Raw genomic sequence first — 25020 nt, 5'->3', positions numbered from 1 at the left:
GCGGCGCTCAATTTCTACGCCAGTGGTTCCTTTCAGTGATCCACAGGTCACCTCTGTGGCACATCACAAGCCTCCACCCACAATTACATCCATGAGGTCACAGATGCCATCCTTGCGAGGTCACACAACTTTGAGCATTTTGCCCATGGCCAGGGCAACCACGATACAAGAGCAATTGGATTTGCCCAGATTTTGGGTTTCCCACGGGTGCAGGGTGCCATTGACTGCCCTCACGCAGCGCTCAGATCTCCGTCACAACAGGCAGTCAACTATATAAACCGCAAGGGCTTTCATTCTCTGAATGCAGAACTGATGTGCGACCACCACTAATGCATCCGGCAGGTCAGTTGGTCACAGATCCCTGACGTCTTCCAGGGTCCACAGGAGCTGCAGGGTTGGCTCCTCGGGGACAAGGGCTACCCACAGAGGCCGTGGCTGATGACACCCGTGTGGTGGCCTCAGACTTCAGCAGAGTGACGCTATAATGAGGCTCATGCTGCAACTCACAACTTGGTGGAGCAGACCATCGGGATGTTGAAAATGAGGTTCCGGTGCCTGGACTGGTCTGGTGGAGCCCTGCAATATAGTTCACAAAGGGTGTCACACATCATCATCGTCCACTGTGCCCTTTACAACCTGGTGCTGCAACGGGGAGAAGAGCTGGCTGAGGAGGAGATGGAGGGAGCTGAAGGTCTCCTCCAATGAGGAGGATGTCAACAGGGGTGAGGAGGCCCTCGGAGGGGGCAATGACAGAGATGAGGCCCTCGTAATGGCCAGGCAAGGCAGGTGCGCTAGGGAGGCCCTCATGGCTGCTAGATTTGTGGCGCTTGATGATGACATGCAGTGAGGGCACTCCATACATCTTCACATCGCCTCTGAGAATGTCCTGTCTGGCCGAGGGCAGCTCACGTGTGGTCTGTCAGCAGGGTCAAATCATAGCAACGAAGCCATGAAACATTAGCAGCATTTGATCCTTTGTCAGCCTTCAGCACCTGAACCCTTCAGGAGCAAAGCATCACTGGTCACAGATGCTGAAGAGATGGGGGCCAACCCCACCTTAAGGGTGCTTAGAGCACACAGGGAGAATCTCAGAACTCTGTGGGGTCTGCCCACAACATTCTGGCAGCAATGTCAAGCACCGCCAAGGTGCAGGCATCAGTAACGTACCCGGGGAGTGCGAGGCCAGACAATCACTGTGGTCTGAAGGATACACAGAGCACAGGGAAGAGGCCCTGGACTGAGACACCTGCCTTTATCTTGTGCAGAAAGTGTTCACATCTGAGTGACATGAACATTGCTCATCAGAACAAGGAGCCACAGGCAGGGAGACATTCTTGGATGTTTATTGACAATAGTGAACTGTGTGTACAAGTAATGAACAGCCTTGCCCAGGCTGAGTAACTACATTTTCTTAACTTTCCTAAACCTGCCACTGCATCTTGGTGCTCCCTGGACATCCACAGCAGAGCTGGAGGCAGCCTGCTGACTGCTATACCCTGTCTGTGATGACTTTGGTGGGCATCTTCTGGAGGGCCAAGACCTGGGGGGCCCCGGCCTGCTTTTGGGGTCCTGCTGTGTAGCGCTGGCACTCTCCTCGGCCTGTGGAGCTGGAGCTGCCGAGGTCACAGGAAGAGGGGATTTGGATGGGCCGAACACTCCTGGATTCACCTGGGTTGATGGACCCAGAGGGGACACCTGCAGATCCTCTTCCCTATGGGTGCCCGGGGGCCCGTGGCTGACTTCTTGAGGAGCAGGGGTAGCTGGAGTGAGATCGAGCTGCCTGCACCCCTCTTGCATACACACTGTTCAACGCCAACTATGGCATCAGTGATGAAGTTCAGCCTACACAGCAGCGCAGGAGCAATAGTCTGGACCAAGATCTCCATGGCGGCCATCATCCTGCCAATGTTGGCCTCAGTGAGCTGGCATTACAGCCTGAAGGTTGACAGACTCCTCCATTGTGTCTAAACAATCTGAGGATTGCAGCGGGCATCCCTTCCTGATGTTCCTGAGCTTGCCTTTGCAGCTCCAGCAACTGCGACATAACCGAGCCCAGGGGCTCGTCATCTGACTCAGACTCACCAAATTTCTGGCCTCCAGCAGTCCTCCGAGTGCCACACACCTATTGGAAACTATTGGAAGCAATTCTGAGGGACAGAATTAATCTACACTTGGAAAGGCAGGGATTAATCAAGGACAGTCAGCATGGTTTTGTTAAGGGGAGGTCATGTCTGACCAATTTGATTGAATTTTTCGAGGGGGTGACCAGGTGTGTAGATGAGGGCAATGCATTTGACGTGGTCTACTTGGACTTCAGCAAGGCTTTTGATAAGGTCTTGATGAGGACAATGAAGGTGTGGGAGAGAGAGTGAATGGTGATATCCCTTGAACTAGTGACGAGTGAGAGCCCTATGAATGTGTGATGGGTTTGTGAGTGTGTGAGCTGAGAGTGATGACTCACCCTGGCGGAACAGAGGAGATCAATCATCCTCTTGCAGCACTGGGTGGCTGTCCTCTTTTGAAGGGCATTGGCACTGACCACCACTGCTTCCCAAGCCTGGTTGGTCAGACACTGCCCATCCTGCAGCCAGAGCGTGGGTAGAGGACATCACAGCAGGCCTCCACAGCACCCAATAGGCATTCCAGTGGCGTGTCACTAAACCTGGGGGCTGCAGTCTTTTTGCTTTTCATGTACATCTTTCCTGCAGTAGTCCTGGGCTGGAAGAACTGAGTTGTGCGTGCACGGCTGGACTTAAAATATGGTGTCCAGTGTAATGAAGCAGTGAGGCGATGGTGTGGCGGGTGAATGAGAGCTCACCGGCCATGGAGACAGCATGTTTCCTGGGGAATGCATAATTAACGCTACAGGTTTGGGATGAAATAGCAGCCAACGGATTAAACGTCATTTTACCCGGCCACCAACGCACTTTGTGCAAACCTGGGACAATTTCACCCCCCTATCTTCAACCTCCAATGCTGGTTGACTATTGTGATTTGATTTTACGTCTTTTACGACAGGAAGAACTTCATGTGATTGGAATCTGAGCCACCCAGCGCCAATGCTACTGAAGCACAAGCCGTTTCAAGTTGTGAGCCAGAAACTGTGGGTGTCGTCTGTCAAACGCATTTCAGGCACATGACCTTGAGCTCGGACTGAAAGGAGGCTTTAATCATATGGTGCAGATTTGGACTCAAGGACTAGTGCCAGCTAAATAATGGCAGCGAATTAATTCACTTTGCTGCAATGTCACATTAGCTCTTCCTGGTTTCTTGGGTAGTCATTTTATATCACATAAAAGTCGCATTTCTATCGCTTGAATTCCAATTTAAAAAATCAAACACAATACTTCTGCCGATTAGCAATAGATAAATCTAAGGGTTAACTGCTGTAAAAGGAAAAGAAAGATTGGCACTTAATTACGTAGCATCTATCGTTATCACCGGACACCCCAAAGCACTTTCCAGTCAATTAAACACTTTTTATTAAAGCATAGTCACTGTTATAATGTAGGAAACACTGCGGCCAACTTGTACACAGCAAACTCCCACAAACAGTAATGTGATAATGACCAATAATCTGTATTTCTGATGTTGATTGAGGGATAAATATTATCCAGTGCACTGGGGATATCTTCCACAAAGTGCAATGAGATCTTTTACGGCCATCTCCAAAGACAGTAAGAGCAGTCACATCCAAAAAACTTCACCTCTGACACTGCAGCACTCCCACAGTACTACATTGAAGCATCAGCCTTGATTTCTGTGCTCAAGTCCTGGAGTGGGACTACAGCCTTTTGACTCAGATGTGAGAATGCTGCAGCTGACACAGCCTGTGCATTTTGCTTTCTAAAAACTCCCATCAAGGCTTGCAGAGTATTGAAGTTGTGCTTCTAATTTTGGATAAATTATCCCAAGGAGGAAAATGGCGAGAAGCGAATTAAACGCATCACAAAGCACATTTTATGGAATACACTGTACAGAATCTAAATGGTTTAATAGAGATTGCAAAAAGCTGTACAATTTTAGCACTACCCGCAACAATCATTCTGTCACTAACAATTAAACAGTTGATCCAATGCTTCAAAAAACACTAAGAAATAAAACAATTAGGCTTTTATATAGCACCAGAGTGTTGTACCATGAATGCATTGGTACTTATTTATTCAAACTAGACATGTTGTAAGGTCTGAGGGTGTCACAACTGAAAACTGTCCTTTCTATTCTCAGCAATAGTCGTGGTCATGATCTCACGAGCATTAAAGAGAAGGAAATGACTGGTTAGATGTTGCAGTACAGAAGCAGGGCCACTGAAGTAAAGATCTGTGCGTGGAACATTAGTTGTAAAACATTAAAACAATGGGTTTTACCCTTCTCCTGTCCGTTGCTTTCCTATCAGGTAAGAAAATATTGGTCTCCTTCTGATTTTGAAAGTAATAGAAATGTGTAGTTACGTCAGTCTGACCAGAAATGTAATCTGATGAAAACCTTGTGACATTATTCACCTGCTAAGAAATATCTTCTGCTTGACAAGCCACAATTATTATTCAAGATCAACATTGATTGTCTTTTGAGAAAAGGATAAATATATGTCTCCTATTTCACACAACAATTAATGCAACGGAACCTCATTTTAACAAACTCAAGCCTCCTGCTTTAATGATCATTTTCTTTAGTCTTGATTGGTGTGAAACTAAAAATCCAAACCTGGAAATGGTGAATTTTCTGATCAGACAAGTTATCTTTCTGCTCATGTTGAATTTGTAACAACTGGACTTTACACTTAGTGCTGATCAAGCCTCTTTAAATGTACTGGCTTGTTCAATTGATCATTCTCATTATTTATAGCATTTTAGATGAGAAATATCAACTAATTTTGAGTTAGAGCTTTAATGCAGAGGTTTGTTTAATATCAACATATCAGCAAAATGTGGAAGAATATTAAGTGAAAATGAAATATTATATTGTAATCATTTGGAATCTTTTGAATGTTTCACTTCCTGTAACTCCCACAAAGGCCAAAACAAAGAAGGAGGAAGTTTTTAAAAATTTTTGTTATATGTTTTAATCACTGTTACTAATGTTGAGATTTTAATCACCAACATTTGAATAAACTTTCCAATGCAAAGTGGCAACAAAATCTGACCTGGTGAGAAATTCCTGTCTTCGGGGTTTCAAATAGACATGTCACCAGATATATAAACAGAGCAATGCAGATTTATGCTGGTGTTGACTAAAAGGGGAATTTCAGCCGCTTGTGTTAAATAGGCAGAATCTTGCAACTAATCAGTCCAACAGTTGCAAGCTCCTGACTTCTTAGTTATAGTTCTGACTGATTTATTTAAGTGACTCTTTTTACATAATGAAATATTTGCACGATTGATAACAAGCAATGTTTGTTTATATTTTGCACTATTGGGATATGCTTAACAAACAAGAGGACTCCATTTTGGCCCCATTCCAATCTTCTATATGTCTGTGGAGCGGTTCCCCCACGACCCAACCCCCACCCTTTCCAGCGCGGTATTCCAAGACCTCCACCAGAAATTGAATTCTTACTTACGTAAAAGAAACCACGACCCACCCCCACTCCCTCGCCGCATTGGGTGTCTTGCACTGCCATTTTCCTCTGCCCAGCCATATAATCCAGCGAAGCTCCCTCCATCAGAAAATATGAATTGCAACAATGGCCTTTAAAGAATGGCAGACACATGTATTGTGTCATCATTCTTTCTCCATAACCCTGGTTCTCCTACCTTCACCTAAATGTAAGCGGGACTCATTCCAATGTCCTGAAAGACCCAGAGCATTGCAGACCCACTTTAAATAAAGTTGGGACAGGGGTCACAACATCGAGGCAAAATACATAGATGAGAAGTTCTCAAGAAGTCAGGATAGAAGGAGACTTCAATAACTTGAAAATCAATTCAAAAATAATGAATAAATAATTGCTGCTTTATAGGAAAGGTGAAGTGTTCTTTCTATGGATCGTCCATTTAGGTTTTTATAATTATTGAGAAACTAAGATACAGAACTGAGGTCTACATCAACACAGAAAAAAAAACAAACCAAAACCATTCCACAGACTTCACCCATGTGTGTTGTAAAGATGACAAAGGATGTAGTGAGCTTCAGGTGTGGTCAATACACCTCCTTTCAATGCCAACATCAGCACCCTCTCCCAAGCTAACTTGCCCAGCACTGAGACATTAATCACTCAAAACCAGCTCCAGTGGGCGGGAAATGCCATTCGTATGCCCAACACCAATCTCCTGAAGCATCTGTTCCACTCAGAACTTGGTCACAGCAGGAAGCTCCCAAGGCCGATAGCAGAAAGACTTTAGGGAGTCTTCAAAATACCCCTGAAGAGGTCAAACATCTCTGCTGGCTCATGGGAAACCCTGGCTTGTGACTAACCAAAATGGAGAAGGTTTGTTCAAGAAGGCACCGAACACGTTCAAGAGATTTGGTCAAGGATGTGAAGAGGCGAATTCAAGGCATCAGAAGGAGCACACAAACCTCCAAACAATACATCTACCCAACCTTTGAAGCAGAACCTACTCTGCATGTGGCAGCATCTGCAGATCTCGCATTGGACTTATCAGCCATCTCAGAACCCATCAAACTGGAGTGGAAGCAAGTCATCCTCAATCCTGAGGGACTGCCTAAGGGGGGAGAGATGATACACCGCTCTCTGAAAACCCCTCAGATTGCACTTTGGTGTAACCCACATTAGCCTGTGACGGCTAAGTTCACAGCCATTATTACAGTGGGTTGCATCAGTGCCTGGAACAGCAGCAACTAGCTGAGAATGTCTGATTCCAACATGGATATAGATGTTATAATTAACCACACAAACAGCCTCACTTGCTGTTTGTTGAACCCAATAAGGGGAAATCCGAGAATGACTGAGAAGGAACAAACTGTTCTGCAAAACATCACATCTAACTCCTATAATTTAAATTATATTCCAGACCACATCTCACAAAATCTTCCCAGGTATACCTCCCAATCAAAACTTTGATAAATGTACCACTTATTCGCTCTCTCATTTATTCCCACTCCATCTGCCCCAGGATTGGGAGTGGTTTAGAATTCAGCAAAGGAGGACCAAGAGACTGATTAAGAGGGGAAAACTAGAGTATGAGAATGAACTTGCAAAGAACATAAAAGCGGACTATAAAAGCTTCAATAAGTATGTAAAAAGAAAAAGATTAGTGAAGACAAATGTAGGTCCCTTGCAGGAGAATTTATAATAGAGAACAAGGAAATGGCAGAACAATGAAGCAACTACTTTAGTCCTGTCTTCAGAGAGGAACATAAATAATTTCCAAGAAATACTAGGGAACCAAGGGTCTAGTGAGAAGGATGAATTGAAGGAAATTAGTATTACTAAAACAATAGCGCTGGAGAAATTAATGGGACTGAAAGCCAATAAATCTCCAGGGCCCAATAATCTACATCCCAGGGTACTAGAGGAGGTGGCCATGGGAATAGTGCTTGGTTGGTTGTCATCTTCCAAAATTCTGTAGATTCTGGAACAGTCCCGATAGATTGGAGGATAACAATTGCAACCCCACTATTTAAAATGGATGGCGGGAGAAAACAGAGAATTACAGACCAGTTAGCGTAACATCAGTTGTAGGAAAAATGCTAGAGTCTATTATAAAGGATGTGATAACAGGACACTTACAAAGTATCAACAGGATTAGACAAAGTCAACACAGATTTATAAAAGGGAAATCGTGTTTGACAAACCTACAGGAGTTTTTTGAGGACATAGCTAGCAGGATAGGTAAGGGAGAACCAATGGATGTGGTGTATTTGGATTTTCAGGAAGCTTTTGATAAAGTTCCACATAAGAGGTTAGTGTGTAAAATTAAATCACATGGGATTGTGGGTAATATATTAGCATGGATTGAGAATTGGTTAGCAGACAGGAAACGGAGAGTAGGAATAAATGGGTCTTTTTTGGCGTGGCAGGTGGTTACAAGTGTGGTGCTGCATGGATCAGTGCTTGGGCCCCAGCTACTCACAATATATATCAATGATTTGGATGAGGGAACCAAATATAATATTTCCAAGTTTGCTGACAACACAAAACTTGATGGGAATGTGACCGATGAGGGTGTTAAGAGGCTTCAAGGTGATTTAGACAGGTTGAGTGAGTGGGTAAATACATGGCAGATGCAGTATAACATGGATAAGTGTGAAGTCATCCACTTTGGTAGGAAAAACAGAATGTCAGAGTATTATTTAAATGGTGATAGATTGGGAAATGTTGATGTACAAAGAGACCTGGGTGTCCTTGTACACCAACCACTGAAAGCAAGTACGCAGTTTCAGCAAGCAGTTAAAAAGGCAAATGATATGTTAGCCTTCATTGTGAGAAGACTTGAATAAGGGAGCGAGGATGTCTTACTGCAGCTGTGTAGGGTCTTGGTGAGACCACACCTAAAGTATTGTGTGCAGTTTTGGTCTCCTTACCTAAGAAGGGATATACTTGCCATAGAGGGAGTGCAGCAAAGGTTCACTAGACTGGTCCTTGGGGTGGCAGGATTGTCGTATGAGGAGAGATTGGGCCAACTAGGCCTATATTCACTGGAATTTAGAAGGATGAGAGGAGATCTCATTGAAACATATAAAATTCTGTCAGGGATGGACTGACTGGACGCAGGGATGATAATTCCTCTGGCGGGGGCTGGGGGGGTGGTGTCTAGAACAAGGGGTCACAATCTCAGAATATTAGGTAGACTATTTAGGACTGAGATGAGGAGAAACCTCTTCACTCAGAGGGTGGTGAACCTATGAAATTCTCTACCACAGAGGCTGGTCACAGAATATAATTAAGAAGGAAATAGATAGATTTCTGGACTCTAAAGGCATCAAGAGGTAAGAGGAGAGCACAGGAGTATGGCGTTGAGAGGGAGGATCAGCCATGATCATATCGAATGGCAAAGCAGGCTCAAAGGGCTGAGTGGCCTACTCCTGCTCCTATTTTCTATGTTTCCAAGTTTCTTCCCCTGCAGGGCCAACTTAATCATTTTAGATCTGTCTGTACTCCCTCCCTCCCACCAAATTCTGTTTCTGTTTTGCCAGTTCCATTGCCTTCTTCTTCACAGCAAAATGGCTTCAGTCCTATTGTTCTACATGTCTGAAGTCTTATGTCCTGCTGCAACTTACCTTCTCATTATCTCTTAGTCTGATAAAGTACCACATAACAGGCTTGTCAGCAAAGTGAAAGTCCATCGAATAAAAGGGACAGCAGCAGCATGGATAAGAAGTTGGTTGAGTGACAGGGAACAGAGCAGCACTGAATGGCTGTTTTACAAATTGGAGGAAGGTACATAAGGGATTCCACAGTGGTCAGTGTTTTTACACTACTTTCCCTGATTTATGCGATGCAGACTTGGCTGTGACAGGCACAATTTCAAAATTTGCAGGTGACACAAACCTTGGAAGTGTTGTGAACTGTGAAGAGGATAGTGATAGACTTCAATAAGAGAGTATGATGGAATGGGCAGACAATTGGCAAATGCAATTTAATGCAGAAGAGTGGGAAGTGATTCATTTTGATAGGGAAAACAAGGAGAGGCAATATAAAATAAAGTATACAATTCTGAAGGTGTTGCAGGAGCAGAGGACCTGGGGGTAAATGTGTACAAATCATTGACTGTGGCAGGGAAGGTTGAGAAAGTGATTATAAGGCCTTCATAATTACAGGCATAGTGTGCAAAAGCAAAAGAGTTATGCTGAACCTTAAGAAAACATTGGTTCAGCCTCAACTCATGTCCAATTCTGGGCATCAGGATTTAGAAAGGATGTGAAGGCATTTGAGAGAGTGCACAAAACATTTACAGGGTTAAGTGACCTCAGTTACGTGGATAAATTGGAGAAGCTAGGTCTGTTCTCCTTTAAAAGATTGAGCAGAGGTTAGAGAGGGGTGCTCAAAATCATGAGGGGTCTAGACAGAGCACATATAGAGAAACTGTACCCATTGGCGCAAGAGTTAGTGAACGCAAAAGGTCATGGTGTAAAACTCTTTTATGCAGCAAGTGGTGAGGATCTAGAAAGCATTAGTTGACAGCGTATTAGAGGCTTTCGAAAGGAAACTGGATAATTATCTAAAAAGAAAAAGAATTGCAGGACTATGAGGTAAGGGTGGAGCAGTGGGACTAGCTGAGCTGCAGTGAGCCAGCACAGTCTGGGCTGAATGGCTTCCTTCTGTGTTGTAATCATGCAACAACATAATATGAAGCTTCTAAAGCCTCACACCGAAAGTCTAACGTTATGGTACAGTGGTGCTAAAGATTTAGGGCATAAGGCAGATCGCCTCACTCTAATTTGGGGCTATTAGATTTGTTGCCCCCCCCACCTCCAGTGCTTTTCAAAATTAAACTGGAGAAACAGGATCAAGGAAATCAAATGGAGCCTCATCTTAGCACTCGCACTAAGAGTCGATCATGTACCTAACAATACATTCAATGCCCTTGCAGCATTCCTCTAACACAAGAACTCTCACTATCATGAACTTTCCACTTTTAGCCCCAGGGGCAAACTCTAACCTCTTGCTACTTTCCCCATACCTTGCCCCATTCTCGAAAAATATGGGTTCACTTCTCTACCATCTAGCCTCTCACTCCTACTGAAATTTATGCCACCTGTTTCGGTCTCATTCATATATGTTGCATCAGTTGCATAAGTTTTGGGCATATTTTCAACTCTGGACCCACTACAACTTCAATTGGTCCAGAATGCGATTTTGGATCCCAGGACAAACTCAACCCCCAGATGTTCCAACGAGGCCCCTACCCACAGCTTCTTTGAAATCCATGTGCAATTTGGAATCTCCCAGTAGCCCTCTCCCCACCAATGTCTGATCCAAATCCCCTTCGCCAACCCAGTACATTTATGTTTCTTGCTGTGCCTTTGCCATTAAACATGTGAAAGAAACAGAACTTGGTAAACTGCTAACAAGCACGTAGATACGAGGGGCAATACTGAAGCCAGGGGGTGAGTTAGTGAACAAAAAACAGACAACTGCTGGCAAAACAATGAGGGAGCCAGTCAGAGAGAATAAAGGAGTGAAAAGCCAACAAAGAGCCAAAGGTCCCAGGAAAAACAAATGAGTGGAACACTTAAGAGAGAAAGGAACAAATTTTAATTTATTTATGCTTCTCTGAAATGTTTAACTTTAAAGTTTATTATATTTTCACACTTACAGTCACGCACGCTTCAATAAATGGGCCAAGCTCAAAAGATGCCACAGTGGGGGAATCATTCGAACTCATATGCAATTTCGACACATCTTATCACGATTATCAGAAGTATTGGTGCAGAGGCTACTACCAAAGGAGCTGTAATATCTTAGTACAAACCCAAGGCTCTGAAAGGAAAAGCCAAGACGGCAGAATAAAAGTGAGAGCTGATAATGCAAAAGGAGAACTTAGGGTATATATGGAACAAATAACAGAAAACGATAAGGGGTGGTACTGGTGTGGAATAGCAAGACACCACAATCTGGATCTACTAAGTCCCATAAAACTTAACGTTGTTCAAGGTAGGACACAAATATCTGTTTATTTGCATGTATATATTTAATGATATATTTATATTATACAACAGGTTTATATAATTTGATGCAGACCTTGGTACATATTTTGCAAAATCTCCAAGATCCTGATTTCTCAGTCAGGTGTTAAAATTTTGCTAAAAAGGTAGGACAATATTGTAAAACTACGTGCTATGTTTTGATCATTCTACCAAATGAAGAATTTCAATCAGCAATCCCTGCAAATGTATCTTGATAATGAATCTGTAACATGAGGCTAGTAAATTATCAAATAATATTTTTGTACATCATTTTGAACAGCTCCAAAGTCACTTACTATGGACAAGGAAAGACTAAGGTAAATGACAAATGCATTTGAACTGGTATACTCTGAGCATTTTTTTATGTATATCTGCACTAGTGTAATAATGAGAAATGTCCGTTTGCCATATGCGAGATTGTGCTTTTGTTGTTCGGGTGAAGTTTAGGTAGACATTTCCCCTAGATGAGGAATGTCAATGATGTAGAATGAACATCCCTTTCAGCATCAACACCAGCTTAAATTGTTCTTGAATTTCCTGGGTGTTCCCCCCAATCCACTAGTGCAACTTCAGCAGAGGTTCAATGGAAAATTCTTGTTCTCACGTATGAACAATTTTCCTGATGAAGCAACAGCGCTGAAGGAATTCACCCCTTAGACTCTGAAGGCAACTTCCTCCTTCACCAATTCCATTTGCGTCCAGCCATTTGGTTGGCCTAGTTGCCAACAAATTGTCAACAAGTGCTGAAAAACGGGTGTTGTGCACCAAGCTTAGGCTAATCAAACTCAAACCTTTCGAGTATTGTTTTAAATTTATCCTTTCAAGGGATGTGGTCATTGCTGGGAAGCAGGGCATTTGTTGCTCATTCCTAATTACCCTTGAGAAGGTGGTGGTAAGCTACTGCAGTCCATGTGTGTAGGTACACCCATAGTGCTGTTGGGAAGGGACCTTTATGGTTTCAAGCCATCAACAATGATGGAATGGTGATATAGTTCCAAATCAGGATGGAATGTGGCTTGAAGGGGAACTTGTGGGTGGTGGCATTCCCATGTATCAGCTGCCCTTGTCCCTCCAGGTGGTAGAGGTCACATGGTTGGAAGGTGCAGTCAAAGGAGCCTTGGTGAATTGCTGCAGTGCATCTTGTAGATGGTACACGCTGCTGCTACTGTGCATCAATGGTGGAGGGACTGAATATTTAAGGTGGTGTTTGGGGTGCCAATCGAGCAAGCTGCCTTATCCAGGATGTATCAAGTTTCTCGTGCGTTGTAGACTTGTGCCTTGCAAATGGTGGACAGGCTTTGGGGAGTCAGGAGGTGAGTTACTCACTTCAGAATTTCCAGCCTCTGACCTGCTCTTGTAGCCACAGTATTTATACATAACTGGTCCAGTTCAGTTTCTGACAAATCGTAACCCCCCAGGATATTGATAGTGTTTATGGTTGATAGTAAACAAGGAGAAGAGATCATATTTCAATTAGTTTGAGTTGGATTCAAAGACAGCCTCATAAATGAAAAAGCATTTTTCTACCATACAACCTCACAGTCCTGTTCATTGTATTAGTTTATGTACAGCAATAATGCCTCAGTAAATATGTAAGATTGATTTCTTTTTGTTTTGCTTTCAATTCTGGTGTAGGTATCGTTATAATTATATGTGTGCCAAGTCAATTTTGCCAATTTTCAGCCATCAGTCAACTGTATAACTGGATCCTTAAAGGTTTGTGGTACTAGTGAGGAGTCCTGAGTGCATTGGAAATTAAAATGATTGTTCCTTGCCATGAGCATGAATTAGTAAAATTATCCCCATCACTAGTAAAAGCTCAAGAAATAGGAGTGATCTGCAATGTGATTTCACCTATTATGAGCATCTCAAATGAGTGCCACTGCAACAACATAAACTTGCATTTGTATAGCACCTCTAACTCAGTAAGGCATCCCAATGTGTTTCACAGGGGCTTTATTAAGAAAAATTTGGCTTTGACATAAGCAGATATTGGGGCTGATGACCAAAAGGGGTAGGTTTTAAGAAGCATCTTAAGGAAGGAAAGAGAGGTAGAGAGGCAGGGAGCCGTAGGGAAGAAATTCCCAGGCAGCCAAAGACATGGCCTCGCCAGTGGTGGAGCAATTAAAATGAGGCCAGATTCTTAGGAATGCAGGTATCTTGAGAGGTTATGGGGCTTGAGGAGGTTACTGAGATATGGAGGCATGGAGGTCATGGAGAGATTTGAAGACACAGGTGAGAATTTAAAAAGTAACCAGAAAAAAACTTGAAGTGACAGAAGTGAATTATTTAAAAGTATAATTGTTAAGTTATTTTTTGCTACAAGTTTAATTATAAGCTTTAGAGAAATGTAGCTTTCATACCATACTTTGAGTGCAGTATTTTGCACATCAACTAGAGCTACAATAGCTAAACATCCTCACCCAAAACCACTTGTAATATTCACCATTACCCTACTTAACAGCAGATCATCACTGTTTGCAGTGGTAAGACAATTTTGTGATGATATGTGTTGATTGAAATGCATTCCCCTGGGTTTTAGCGTGATTCAACATTTATGTAATGAGTGCTATCCTCTACAAGGCTCAGGGGTGACCCAGTGCAAGTCAGACTGGGATTCATTGCTCCTCTGTTTACCCAATGGTTAAGTGACAAAGTAATAAGCTCTTGATTGTTTTATGGATACAAAAGAAAGACAGTATTGGGGCTTGCTTGACACTTATCAGAGTCAGTTAAAGACTATGCAGTCAATACACACTCAGTTTTCATGGTCTATGAGTGATATAATGTGGCCTGGGGGCTGAGTTTAGGAACATAGGAATTACTAGAAAAAAGGGAGAGCGAGACCCACCTAGTTAGTCTTCTACCACCCTGGCCAGCCCACAATATAATGATAATGGAATTGTTGATTAATCATAATCGATCTCCAACAATTAGCTTACAGCAGACATGGGCTGGAATTTTACTGGCCCATTGTGGCAGGGATGGTGCCATAAGATGCAGCAAGCCATTCTAAACTCCATTGACTTCGATGGGACTGTAAAATTCCACTAGCATAAAATTCCACACCATGAACATGATGTGATGCAACCTCCCCCCCACCACCCTGCCCCCTCCCCCGCAACCAACCCCCCCTCCCCCCTCACCCCCTCCACCTCATGCCTGCCAGTGGTGGTAAACAATGGAACATTGGAAAGTTTAGCCTTTTCTAACATGTTAGAAAAGCATATTTTGCGTTATTTGCTATGCAGTGTTTTCTAAATTTTAGCCATTTGCATGCTGGGGTGTTTCAATTTTGCGCATACAGTTTTTTATTTGATGATCGTTTAATCCTTAGGATTTTCACACTGTGGTGGTGAAATAAATGATTCTCTTGCAATCAATGTCAAAATTAATTTTATTACTGTAACATTAACCTTCATGACTTAAACTGTGCCGAGAACTCAGTTTTATTTCACTCCACCATTGGCTGCCATACCTTCAGCTGCCTAGGCCCTAAATTCTGGAATTTCTTCCCTAAACCTTCTCACATCTCTACTATTTTCGTTCTTTAAGTTACTCTGTTAAACTTTTCTCTTTGACTAAGCTGTTGATACCTGTCCTGATACCTCTTTATGTGGGTTAGTGTCAAATTTTGTCTGATAATACTCCTGTGAAAAGCCATGGAACATTTTGCTACATTAAAGGTGCTATATAAATGCAAATTGTTGGTTCTTACGGATGTCAAGTTGTATTAAGCATTTACTACTGCTGGTCATGTTGTCAGAAAGGCTCAGAAAGGCAGGTAAGTGAAAAAGAAAATCAATGTTTTTTTTAAATGGGTTGGGCTATTTCTCTAGGGTTTCGTTTACTGAGGTCTTGCTGAGAGGTGGGAATAGCCCTGCATGAATTTAATTCCATAATGGATTAGAAAGAACTGTGACATAGTTAGAAAGTTAAAAATAGGAGACAGCGGAAGAGGGGCAAGATTTGATGGTGGGAAAAGGCATCAGTTGTCCTATGTTATCATCTGGAAGATTCGACAGATTTTGAAATAAGTTGCATTATTGTGCATGTTAGCATGTCCTGGACCACGTGTGGCTGATTGCATTTGTCCCAATACTCATGTAATTTTTCACTGTCTTTCATTAACCACCAAGACTTTTCCTGACGCTTGGACTAATCTTTGGAATTTTGACGGTGATGCTTCTTGCACTTGTGATCCTAGTCATCAACAAAATAAGGAAGCACAAATATAACGGTAAGTTCTGAAATAAAACCAATTTTCCCACGCAACAAAATAAATCCATCTTTCAACCGAGTTAAACAAAAAAAGAAAAAAAACCAATCACGTGATATGGGGGTGACCTTTAGCGGATCGTGCAAGTTGAGCTCCCACCTACATAGGCATTTCAAGAGTATGTACCCTTTGTCAGGGCAGGAATCTCCTTGTATTTTCACTTCAACCTGGCACCAAGCTCAGTAGTGAGCCAACAGTGACGGTACTTCCTTTATCTCCTTGGAAGAATAGGAACTCTGTTGCAGTGTCCATTCAGCACAATATAATAGTGACAGGATTGCCAGTAACATTGTGGCAATTTGTATGTGGCACATAGCAATGTGTATTGTTTCTTGCTGATAATTTTAAAATGCTTGGGAGTCATTTTAGCAACACAAAGGTGATTTTATTTCTTAATTAAAAGGACCACTTGTCTGTATTTTCTCTATCTTTTGTGTGTGGAGAAACAAGACCATGCTCCAGTTTGGTACTGGATAAAGAAGTGAAACAATTATAATTTCTCAAACAAATATCGAAAGCAAGATATATGAATGAGCTGTCAAATATCAAATGATCCCTTTGTAAATAGAACTACCAGTATTAAATTAGCTGATGGATCATCACGTGCAGAATTGCTAGTAATTTACTGACTTGTTAATACTATTCAGAGTTAGATTCCATTAGAATAATTGAATCAGGCAGATATTTTTCAAATCCAAAGACATACAGAAAACAAAAAGAGATTCTGTTTATACAGGCTTCTCTGTACCCTGATACCCTGAGATACTTCACACTCAATGAACTATTTTTTTTGAGTATGGCTGAAAAAAGAGACATGCTGTCAAAGCTTTTCATCTTGCACTCATCAGGACTAGATTCACAAGAATGCCAAATCTCAAAGGCAATAACAATTTATGTCCTTGCAAACCTGTCCAGATGGGTGCAAGACAAAAATGTCTCTTCGACAGAACCTCTTTTTTTTTAGCAATACTCAAGTTCTGTACTACCAAGTGGCTAATTCTTAAGTGCCATCATTATTGTTAAATAGGACAGGATGCTCAGCAAGGTCCTGCAAACTCCAAGTGAAACAAATGACCAGGTAAAGGGGCCAATTCCTATATTGTTAACACAAGCTAGTTCACCAGTGCAAATCTCACCAGATCGTAATCTCTCGATGACACTCAATCTCTACAGCTCAGCCTTTTGTGCTGAATGACTTACAGTTCCAGGTGAAGATTAGGATGGGTGCAGCTTAGAATTCAAAGAGATGTAGTCAATTAAAGGAAGTCACAGTTTAGTATGTCAGATATCCTTCCAACCATTGGAAAGGCTCAAAAAAATGCATCTTAATTGGTTTTACATCATTTATCAAACCAACAGCAGGAGAGGATTGAAATATGAAAGGCATAAATTTGAGGATAGGTAACCCAGTACAACTGCAGATAAGTGACAGATCAATCCTCATCTGATTCCTTATTCTATGGTTACCAATATTAAGGTAACCTGGTATAAAGTGGGTGTGAGAAGGTTACAGATGGTTTATATTCCATGGCAGCCTTGCCATAAGTCAGCATTGTGCTATGCCTGGATGAAACTGGGAGTAGTTTAGGTCTACAATAAAAGTGAAGCCTGCAACTTAAGTTACAAGAATGTCATAAAGTCCATATTTTTGCCTGTCAGCTTTTTGGGGGATTCTTATAAATGATATTGTGTCAGTTTTTGCTGGATTTCTGGATGGATACACGTGAAATTAATGTAAAATCTCTCCAATGGTTCAGTTGAATGACCAGTTCCCCACTCTAATTCTGCGGCGGAAATATCCAAGTATTGAATGAGGGTATGTAACGTTTGCAGACAGGCAAGCATGTTTATTTTCGAAACCTTTGCAGCAACACTTATTTATTGTTATTCACAGTGAATCGCAGCAAGGCCACTGAGATTTGCGTGTAAGGGAACATCCATTTTTCTAACAGAGAGGGAGAAAAAAGAAACAAAGGCCGGAATTTTCCGGGTGTCAGGCGCACGCGATCGGCGGGCCCAGGAGCAGACAGGAAATGGGCACTTTTGGCCGCGATCGGCTCCCAACCGCGATTTCACACGGGCTGGCCAATTAAAGGCCAACCCACGTGACATGTGCACTGAAATGCTCAGCGCTGCAAGGGTGAGGGCAGAAAGAGGGCGGGTGCCAATGTAACCAAGGCCGTGGGTGAGCGCTTCGAGAGAGCCCCCTGAAGGCAGACAGCTGCCCCAAGAAGCTGCGGACCTCCACAGACTAAAGGATACGACAAAAAAAAGTCCAACACAATCAAGCACCTGAAAGCACACCTCATAAAAACCAGTACCCAGATTATCTCTTTTTATTTCATTTCCCCACGGAGATTTCATCCTGCCCCGGATCGAGGTTTGAGCAAAAATGTGAACGCCGCCTGGGAGAAGCCAACCATAGATGTGGACGGGTCACGTAAAATCGCTGTTGATTTCCTCGTTGATGGGCTTAATTGCCCACTGCCATGTGCACCCAGCGAGCGAAATATCGCGCCAGTGAGAGGTGACAGCGGGACACTCGCCCGACGTCGTCTTGCTCTATTTCACATTCGTTCAGGTCACCCACAGGGCGTAAAATTCTGGCTAAAAGAGATAGAGGCAGCCAGGAGTGAAAGTCAGCGAGAGCCTCACGGAGATAGATAGGAGTTTCAATGAGTGGAAGGCAAACAAAATGGCAGAGAAGGAACAGGAAGAATGTAGACTGTGGACAATGTTCCTGTAAAATGTTGTTGTTGGGCATGGCCAAATTTTTTTCACTGCATGGTACCTTTAAGTTATTTTGCTTTGTGAACACAGAACACGGCCTGTACAGTATTTTTCACAGCCACGCGCACACACACAACTTTAAACATGGGCCGGGAAAGACATTTTCACCTCGCCACCTATGCATATAACCACTGATGTAGATTTGTCACCCACTCTAAAAACCATCTACTTTTAAGTTCCATTCATTCTAATGGAGATGAAAATTGGTCAGTTTCTATAATAGGAAACTTATTGTCCTGGGTGAAAAGTGTTAAACCTGTCGTTGCAGTGGGGGGTGGGGGGAGGGGGAATGGGGGACAAGCTGAGATATAGCGACTGGAAGGCTAAGGCTTTTTTTTCCCTTTGATTTCATCCAAGAGAAATATTAAAAGTGATCGATTCATTAATTCAAACAGAAAAAAAAACTTCACAAATAGCTAAACATTAAATTAATTATATTCAATTTGCAGTTAATGAAAGGCAATTGAGTAGAGAAGCGATATCAGAATATATTTTGAGATTTAATGCAACTGCCTGACACAGACTGGAAGCATTTTATCTAACAATATGCATCTAATGTAAACCCATGTCTGATGTTAATGCCTCCTTATGTAATTAATTGTGAGCCAAGGTTTTAACTGAAGTTTTCAGCTACTCAGGAAGTATATTACCTCAACACTCTCATTTATCCCCATATTTCATCTACTGTTGAATAGGGAATATCAAAGAGTGCAATTTAATTTTTTAAAAACTCAGCATTTAACACCACACAAAAACAGTCACATTTTGAATCTTCCTGCTGCTTTGCTCATGTTTTACGTTTGGATTTTTCAGACAACAGAGAGAAGGAATCAACAATAGAAAATTCCATTCCGAAGTCAAACTCTGTGGTAAGGCTATAACCTGTTGACAATACTGGGTGGTCTCATATACTTGTGGAATCTCCTGGCCTGTGAAGTTGGTATGATGGGCATACATGTTTCGCACATTCATCTGAACTTCCTTTTAACCAGGTCTTTCAGAAATGAAGTTAGGAAACACTTCTACACACAAAGAGTGGGAGAAATTTGGAAATCGCCTCTGCAAATAGCAGTTAATGCTAAATTGATTGTTAATATTAAATCTGAAATGATAGATTTCTGTTCACCAAATGTATTAAGGGATTTAGGGCAAAATTGGGTACATGAAAATAGGTCACATTTCGACAAGATTTCATTTACTGATCTAAAACCATGGCGCTGGATTTTACACTCTCCCTGTCCCTGTAGCAGGTTTGAAGGCAGGGAGAGTGCAAATTCCAACCCTACACCACAATGTTACTGGCAACAGGGGTGGCATTGGGTGGCCAGTCATCAGTGGGCTAACTGAGACCCTGAAGTGGGCAAATTACGCTCACTAAAGACCTCATCCCGCTGAATTAAACTGGCAGCGGGAGAGGCCCATGGCAAGTGACGACCCCACCAGGCTGGCAGGGGGAACAGGGTCTCTTTTTAATGATCCCGGGGCCCATCAGAGGGGCCCATTGAGGTGTTATTCCACCCCCCACTCCCAACAGGGTCCCTTCCTCCCCATGGTCTCTCAAATCAACTCCCCTTGTTGCAGCCTGCCAGCTTGGAACCCAGCGAGACCCTCAAAACACTTACAACTCAATACAGCGCAGCTCACCTCCTCAAGTGCAGTATTGGCAGTGGCCACCACTTACGTTGGTGCTGCCGGTACTGGAGACCTGCCTGCCTCTGATTGGATGGCCGCTGTCTGAGGTGGAATTGTAGGGTAGCAGTCCCATCTCGAGCCAATTACCAGCCTATCAGCTGTTAACTGGCTGCAAGACAACCTTTCTTCACCTGGGCAGGCTGTTCCCTGACATTTTAACCAGGTGTTGTGGTGGTGGTGGTGGGGAGTGGTGGCCAGGGACTATGGCACCCCATAAAATTCCAGCCCATGAGTTCAAATCCCACGATGGCAGGTGGGGAATTTAAATTCAGTTCATTAAATAAACTTGAATCAAAAGCTAGGATTAGTGACTTGAGACTACCACTCTGTTCATTTGGTTCATGAATGTCATTTGGGAAAGCATACATGCCATCCTTAACCCAGTCTGACTCCAGACCCCCAGCAATGTGGCTAGCTCTTATATCTCCGCTGAAATGGCCTAGCAAGCAACTCGCTTGTACCAAACCAGTCTGTAAAAAAAAAAGAGAACGGATAGCAGATCAAGAAGGCTTTCCAAGGACAATTAGGGTCATGCAAATAAATTCTGGCATTCTGACATCACATGAATGAATTTTTTAAAAATGGTGGATCAGGATCAAGGAGCTAGATGGTCTCCTCCTGTTCCTATGATGGAGGAAAGCCTAGAACACAGAACCAATCCAAGGCATGGAGTTTGCTCTATATTCACAGCAGGCCAACTATGCCTGCAAAATTGAAAATTGTAGCCCATGGGGGCTCTGGGCCCCTTGCATTAATCGGCTGTCTTAGGCTGCAAGTATTTTCAGGTCTTTTCACAGGGCCCCAGGAGCACTCACAACATCTTCCAGCTGGTGGAAACTTATGTCCCCATGAGGGAATAATGGAAATAGCTCCCTGCCAACATGCCCCCTTGACATTGAGAGGTCTGGGGGTCGAATGGGGGGTTGGGTGGTGGGTAGCAGGGGGGACAATAGAAAACTCACCCCCTTTGCCATCCTCCACGTTGTGAAAAATTTCAGCTGTGCAATTCCTCCCCCTCTTTCTGGTCTCTGTCTGTTGCAGAAGAATACATCCAAGGCCCAATCAGGATTTTGGGGCCTAGGTTTTTGTTGGTTGGAGAATTGCTTTGAAGCTAAGATACATGATCCTGCAATACAAGCAACCAGATCAGTCACTTATTAAGTTTTATACATCAAATTGTGCAAAAGGATCCGCCAATATACTTTTCTATGAGCGTGACAGTGGTGCTGAAATGGTTAAAATTCTTTCCAAAAACAAAGTTACTGATTAACTCAAGCAGTTGCATGTAATATTGATTTCACTACCTATTTATTTTAGAGTTTCACAGTGCGTTTATTTTCTAAAATGAAGGATTACCTAAATTTTCACTTTTGTATTTTAGTGATGGATTGACTCATTGCTTCATTTCCCTCAATCACATACTTTTATTCTTTATCTTCAGTTGTCCAGAGTGTTGGAAGGAGGAGTTACTTATGCCACTGTGACAATTCAGCCCATCAATCACCCTCAGGAGGACTCCGCTACTTACAATAATGTGAAACCTTCCAACAGTCAGGAAGCAATCAAACCATCAGTTACCGAGCATCCTGCATCAGAACCTACAGAGTATTCCACAGTTGTATTCAAAAAGTAATGTTCTTCCAACATGATCTCTACAAGCTGCTTTTGACCCACTTTCTGAAGAATGATATTCCTGTAAATTGTAAATTATTCCTTTACAGCATGAGTATAATTTTGCACCTTGTGCATATTGGAAATATCTTAGGCAGAGTGCCTGAATTTTTCCAATATTTACCAGTGGCTTGAATCCTCAGAATTTTTTTCTCTAAAGTGCCCTCTGAAACAGATAGTTTCTCTCTACCTACCGAATTTCTCTAGATGGGGTTTGGGGGTGTTGGGCTGGAGGGAGGGGGGGGTGCAGTGGGGGGATGTGGGGTTGGTGTCCAAAGCAAGGGAGCAGAACCTTAAAATCAGAGCTGTTCAGGGGTGATGTCATGAATCATTGCTTTAAGCAAAGGGTGGTGTGGAAATCTGGACTTCTCCCCCAAAAAGTTGTTAAGGACTAAAATTGGGATTGACAAATTTTTTTAAGCAAAGGCATAATTTTTTTTTCTCTGATTATGGGTAGGCAAAATAATATTCTTTGAAATATTTAGCAATTTAATGTAAAAAGCATTGTTGTGAAGTAGCAATAATTGTGGCTCATGAAGAATCATGGTGGTGTGATTCCCTTTAATGTTTTATCAAATGTATTAAGGGATACCAAGGCAGGTACATGGAGTTAAGATACAGATGAGCCGTGATCTAATTGAATGGCAGAGCAGGTTAGAGGGGTTGAATGACCTACTCATGTTTAATTGAACCTATCACCTGCAACATTACGGTCAGCATCACTGACAGCCCACTTACCTGTCCAGCAATGTTCCCTCTAAACCATGTGGGCTCATGGCCACACAATAATCCCAAAGGGACCTTGCAGTGCAAATAACAGGCCGTTCACAACAAAGAAAAATTAGAGGGAACATTGTTGGGCAGTCACCCTCACTCTGGTAAAATGATGACCATCTTTCAAAGCTAGGAGAAAACAAAAAAAAAAGCAAGCATCCTGTTAGATTAGCGATGAATGGGTGAACCAGAGGCGTTGATAAGCAGTCCTGTATATTTATGGATCTGTACATGTACTGCGGCTGTGTTATTCAGGCATATACAGCACCAGAACAACACAGGACAATATACAAATTTAAATTAAAAGTAAAGGGCTTCAGTGCTTCCAACTTCCTGCTTTGCTGTGCGTGAGAATACATCAATCTGACTGGCTGCTTATCTTGCTTGCTGATGCCACTGCTGCTGCGCACTTGGAGATCCCCTTGACTTGTTGCTATATTTAAGTTGCCTTTGAGCAAGGGGAAGTCCACACCACAGAATTTGGGAGATCTTTGTGGACAGCTTTCTTAGAGGTCAATGGCGGGTGCCATTGTTTTGCTGCTGGCTACAAAATCTAGCCCAATGTCATTGGCATGAGGTCACCAATTGGTACCTTTGGAGCGTGCCAACATTTAAGAGCCCACAACAAATCGGCTTCAATGTAAATGGATAATTAAATCACTACTAAGTAGATTCAAGTAGAATAGTTCTTTTAATTTATATTATAGTATTAGTCCAAGTTGTCAACAATCCTTTGCCCAGCTGATCAATAATTATAGAACTGAACAGTTAACTGATATTCATCAAATCTTACATGTGACTGTGGTATTATGAAAAGGAAACAAGTATAGTGTCAAATACACAATCAACCAGAGGCTGAGAATGAACTGAATATTCATAATTTATTATTCAAGAATCCTAAGACTGACAAATATGCTTCTTCATTGAATCTGATCACTTTAACAGAATGGATAAACAGGAGAATGACTGGAAATGTTATCAACATGAGTTTTATGCAATGGAAGAAAGTGAATTATGTAATAAACTGTTTTAAGGTAATTAAATATTTGTTCCCAGATACATAAACAAGACTAAAGACTGCAACTGTGCAAATGGAAATTTGGAATCCTATCTAGTTTATCAATCTTGAAGCAGAACTGTACATGAATTCAAAGGGATACGTTTAGAAATGTCTTAAATAATAATTTCTGACTTTTGAAGCAGGATAACTAAATTCAACATACTTAGAAATCCATAAACAATTTAGCTGATGTATTTACTGAAGTACTAATGGCACACTAACCCACAATTTTTTAAATTTACATTTGTAGTTGGTGAAGGATTGTTAACTCCCAGATACCTGTTACTTTATCAGTTGCGTGCGATGATTTTTATTGCAAGTTGAAATTGCTGTACTTTTCTTCCACAATGACATTAAAACTTCATAAACAATTGTTCTGAGTATGTAGCTTTCAGTTTTATCTTTCAACCCGCAACCTCTACCACTCTGAAGAACAAGGGCAACAGATATATGGGAACACCTGCAAGTTCCCCTCCAAGTCACACACCATCCTGACTTGGAACTATATCGCCGTTCCTTCACTGTCACTGGGTCAAAAACATGGAACTCCCTTCCTAACAGCATTGTAGGTGTACTTACACCTCATGAACTGCAGCGGTTCAAGATGGTGACTTACCACCAACATCGCAAAGGCCTTAGGGATGGGCAATAAACGTTGGCTATACCAGCTAAGCCCACGTGCCATGAACAAATAAAAAAAATCATTAATCAAATTATGTAAATTGCATTCATAAAACGAAGATTGTTATTGAAGGGTTAGTGATGCTGGTATGAACTCTTGCCAGCAACAGTACAGATCCAAAACTCACGTGCAGACTCAGAAAATTAGACCTGTTGTCTTTTTCACATTATATGGGAAGTAACCTGCCGCTGGAGAACAGAAGCTCAAATTCCTCTGAACACAAAGATCTGTTGGGAGGCTGCAAGAGAAATGCCCACCTCTCTGCCCTCCCTTGCCTTGCTGTCTGTCTGCCTCAGATCCTCCAATGTGAGAGTATCAAGGTGTAAGGCCCACTGAAAGCATCTTCAGGTGTCCCTGGTGTTAAGAACCAGAGATAGTTTAAGTAAGCTACATTCGCGTTTGTTTTTGTCTGGGATAAGGTATACCTTTAAGCTTAAGGTTGATTTGTGTTTCTGCATTGGTGTGTTAAGAAATGGAGAACTT

General features: G+C 42.4%; 1 protein-coding gene across 1 annotated transcript; it reads left to right on the top strand.

Moving 5' to 3' along the window:
* Positions 1-4276: 4276 nt before the first annotated feature.
* Positions 4277-22209, top strand: LOC121281729 (CMRF35-like molecule 1). The gene is made up of 6 exons (XM_041194637.1): positions 4277-4396; positions 11222-11557; positions 11870-11906; positions 15729-15829; positions 19472-19527; positions 21792-22209. Exons 1-6 carry the CDS (start codon positions 4357-4359, stop codon positions 21981-21983), a joined length of 762 nt encoding a protein of 253 aa, XP_041050571.1. The 5' UTR covers positions 4277-4356; the 3' UTR covers positions 21984-22209.
* Positions 22210-25020: the final 2811 nt, after the last annotated feature.

This window comes from Carcharodon carcharias, chromosome 9, assembly GCF_017639515.1.
Source record: "Carcharodon carcharias isolate sCarCar2 chromosome 9, sCarCar2.pri, whole genome shotgun sequence".
Lineage (NCBI taxonomy): Eukaryota > Metazoa > Chordata > Chondrichthyes > Lamniformes > Lamnidae > Carcharodon > Carcharodon carcharias.
This window is presented reverse-complemented; position numbering and strand designations above follow the sequence as displayed.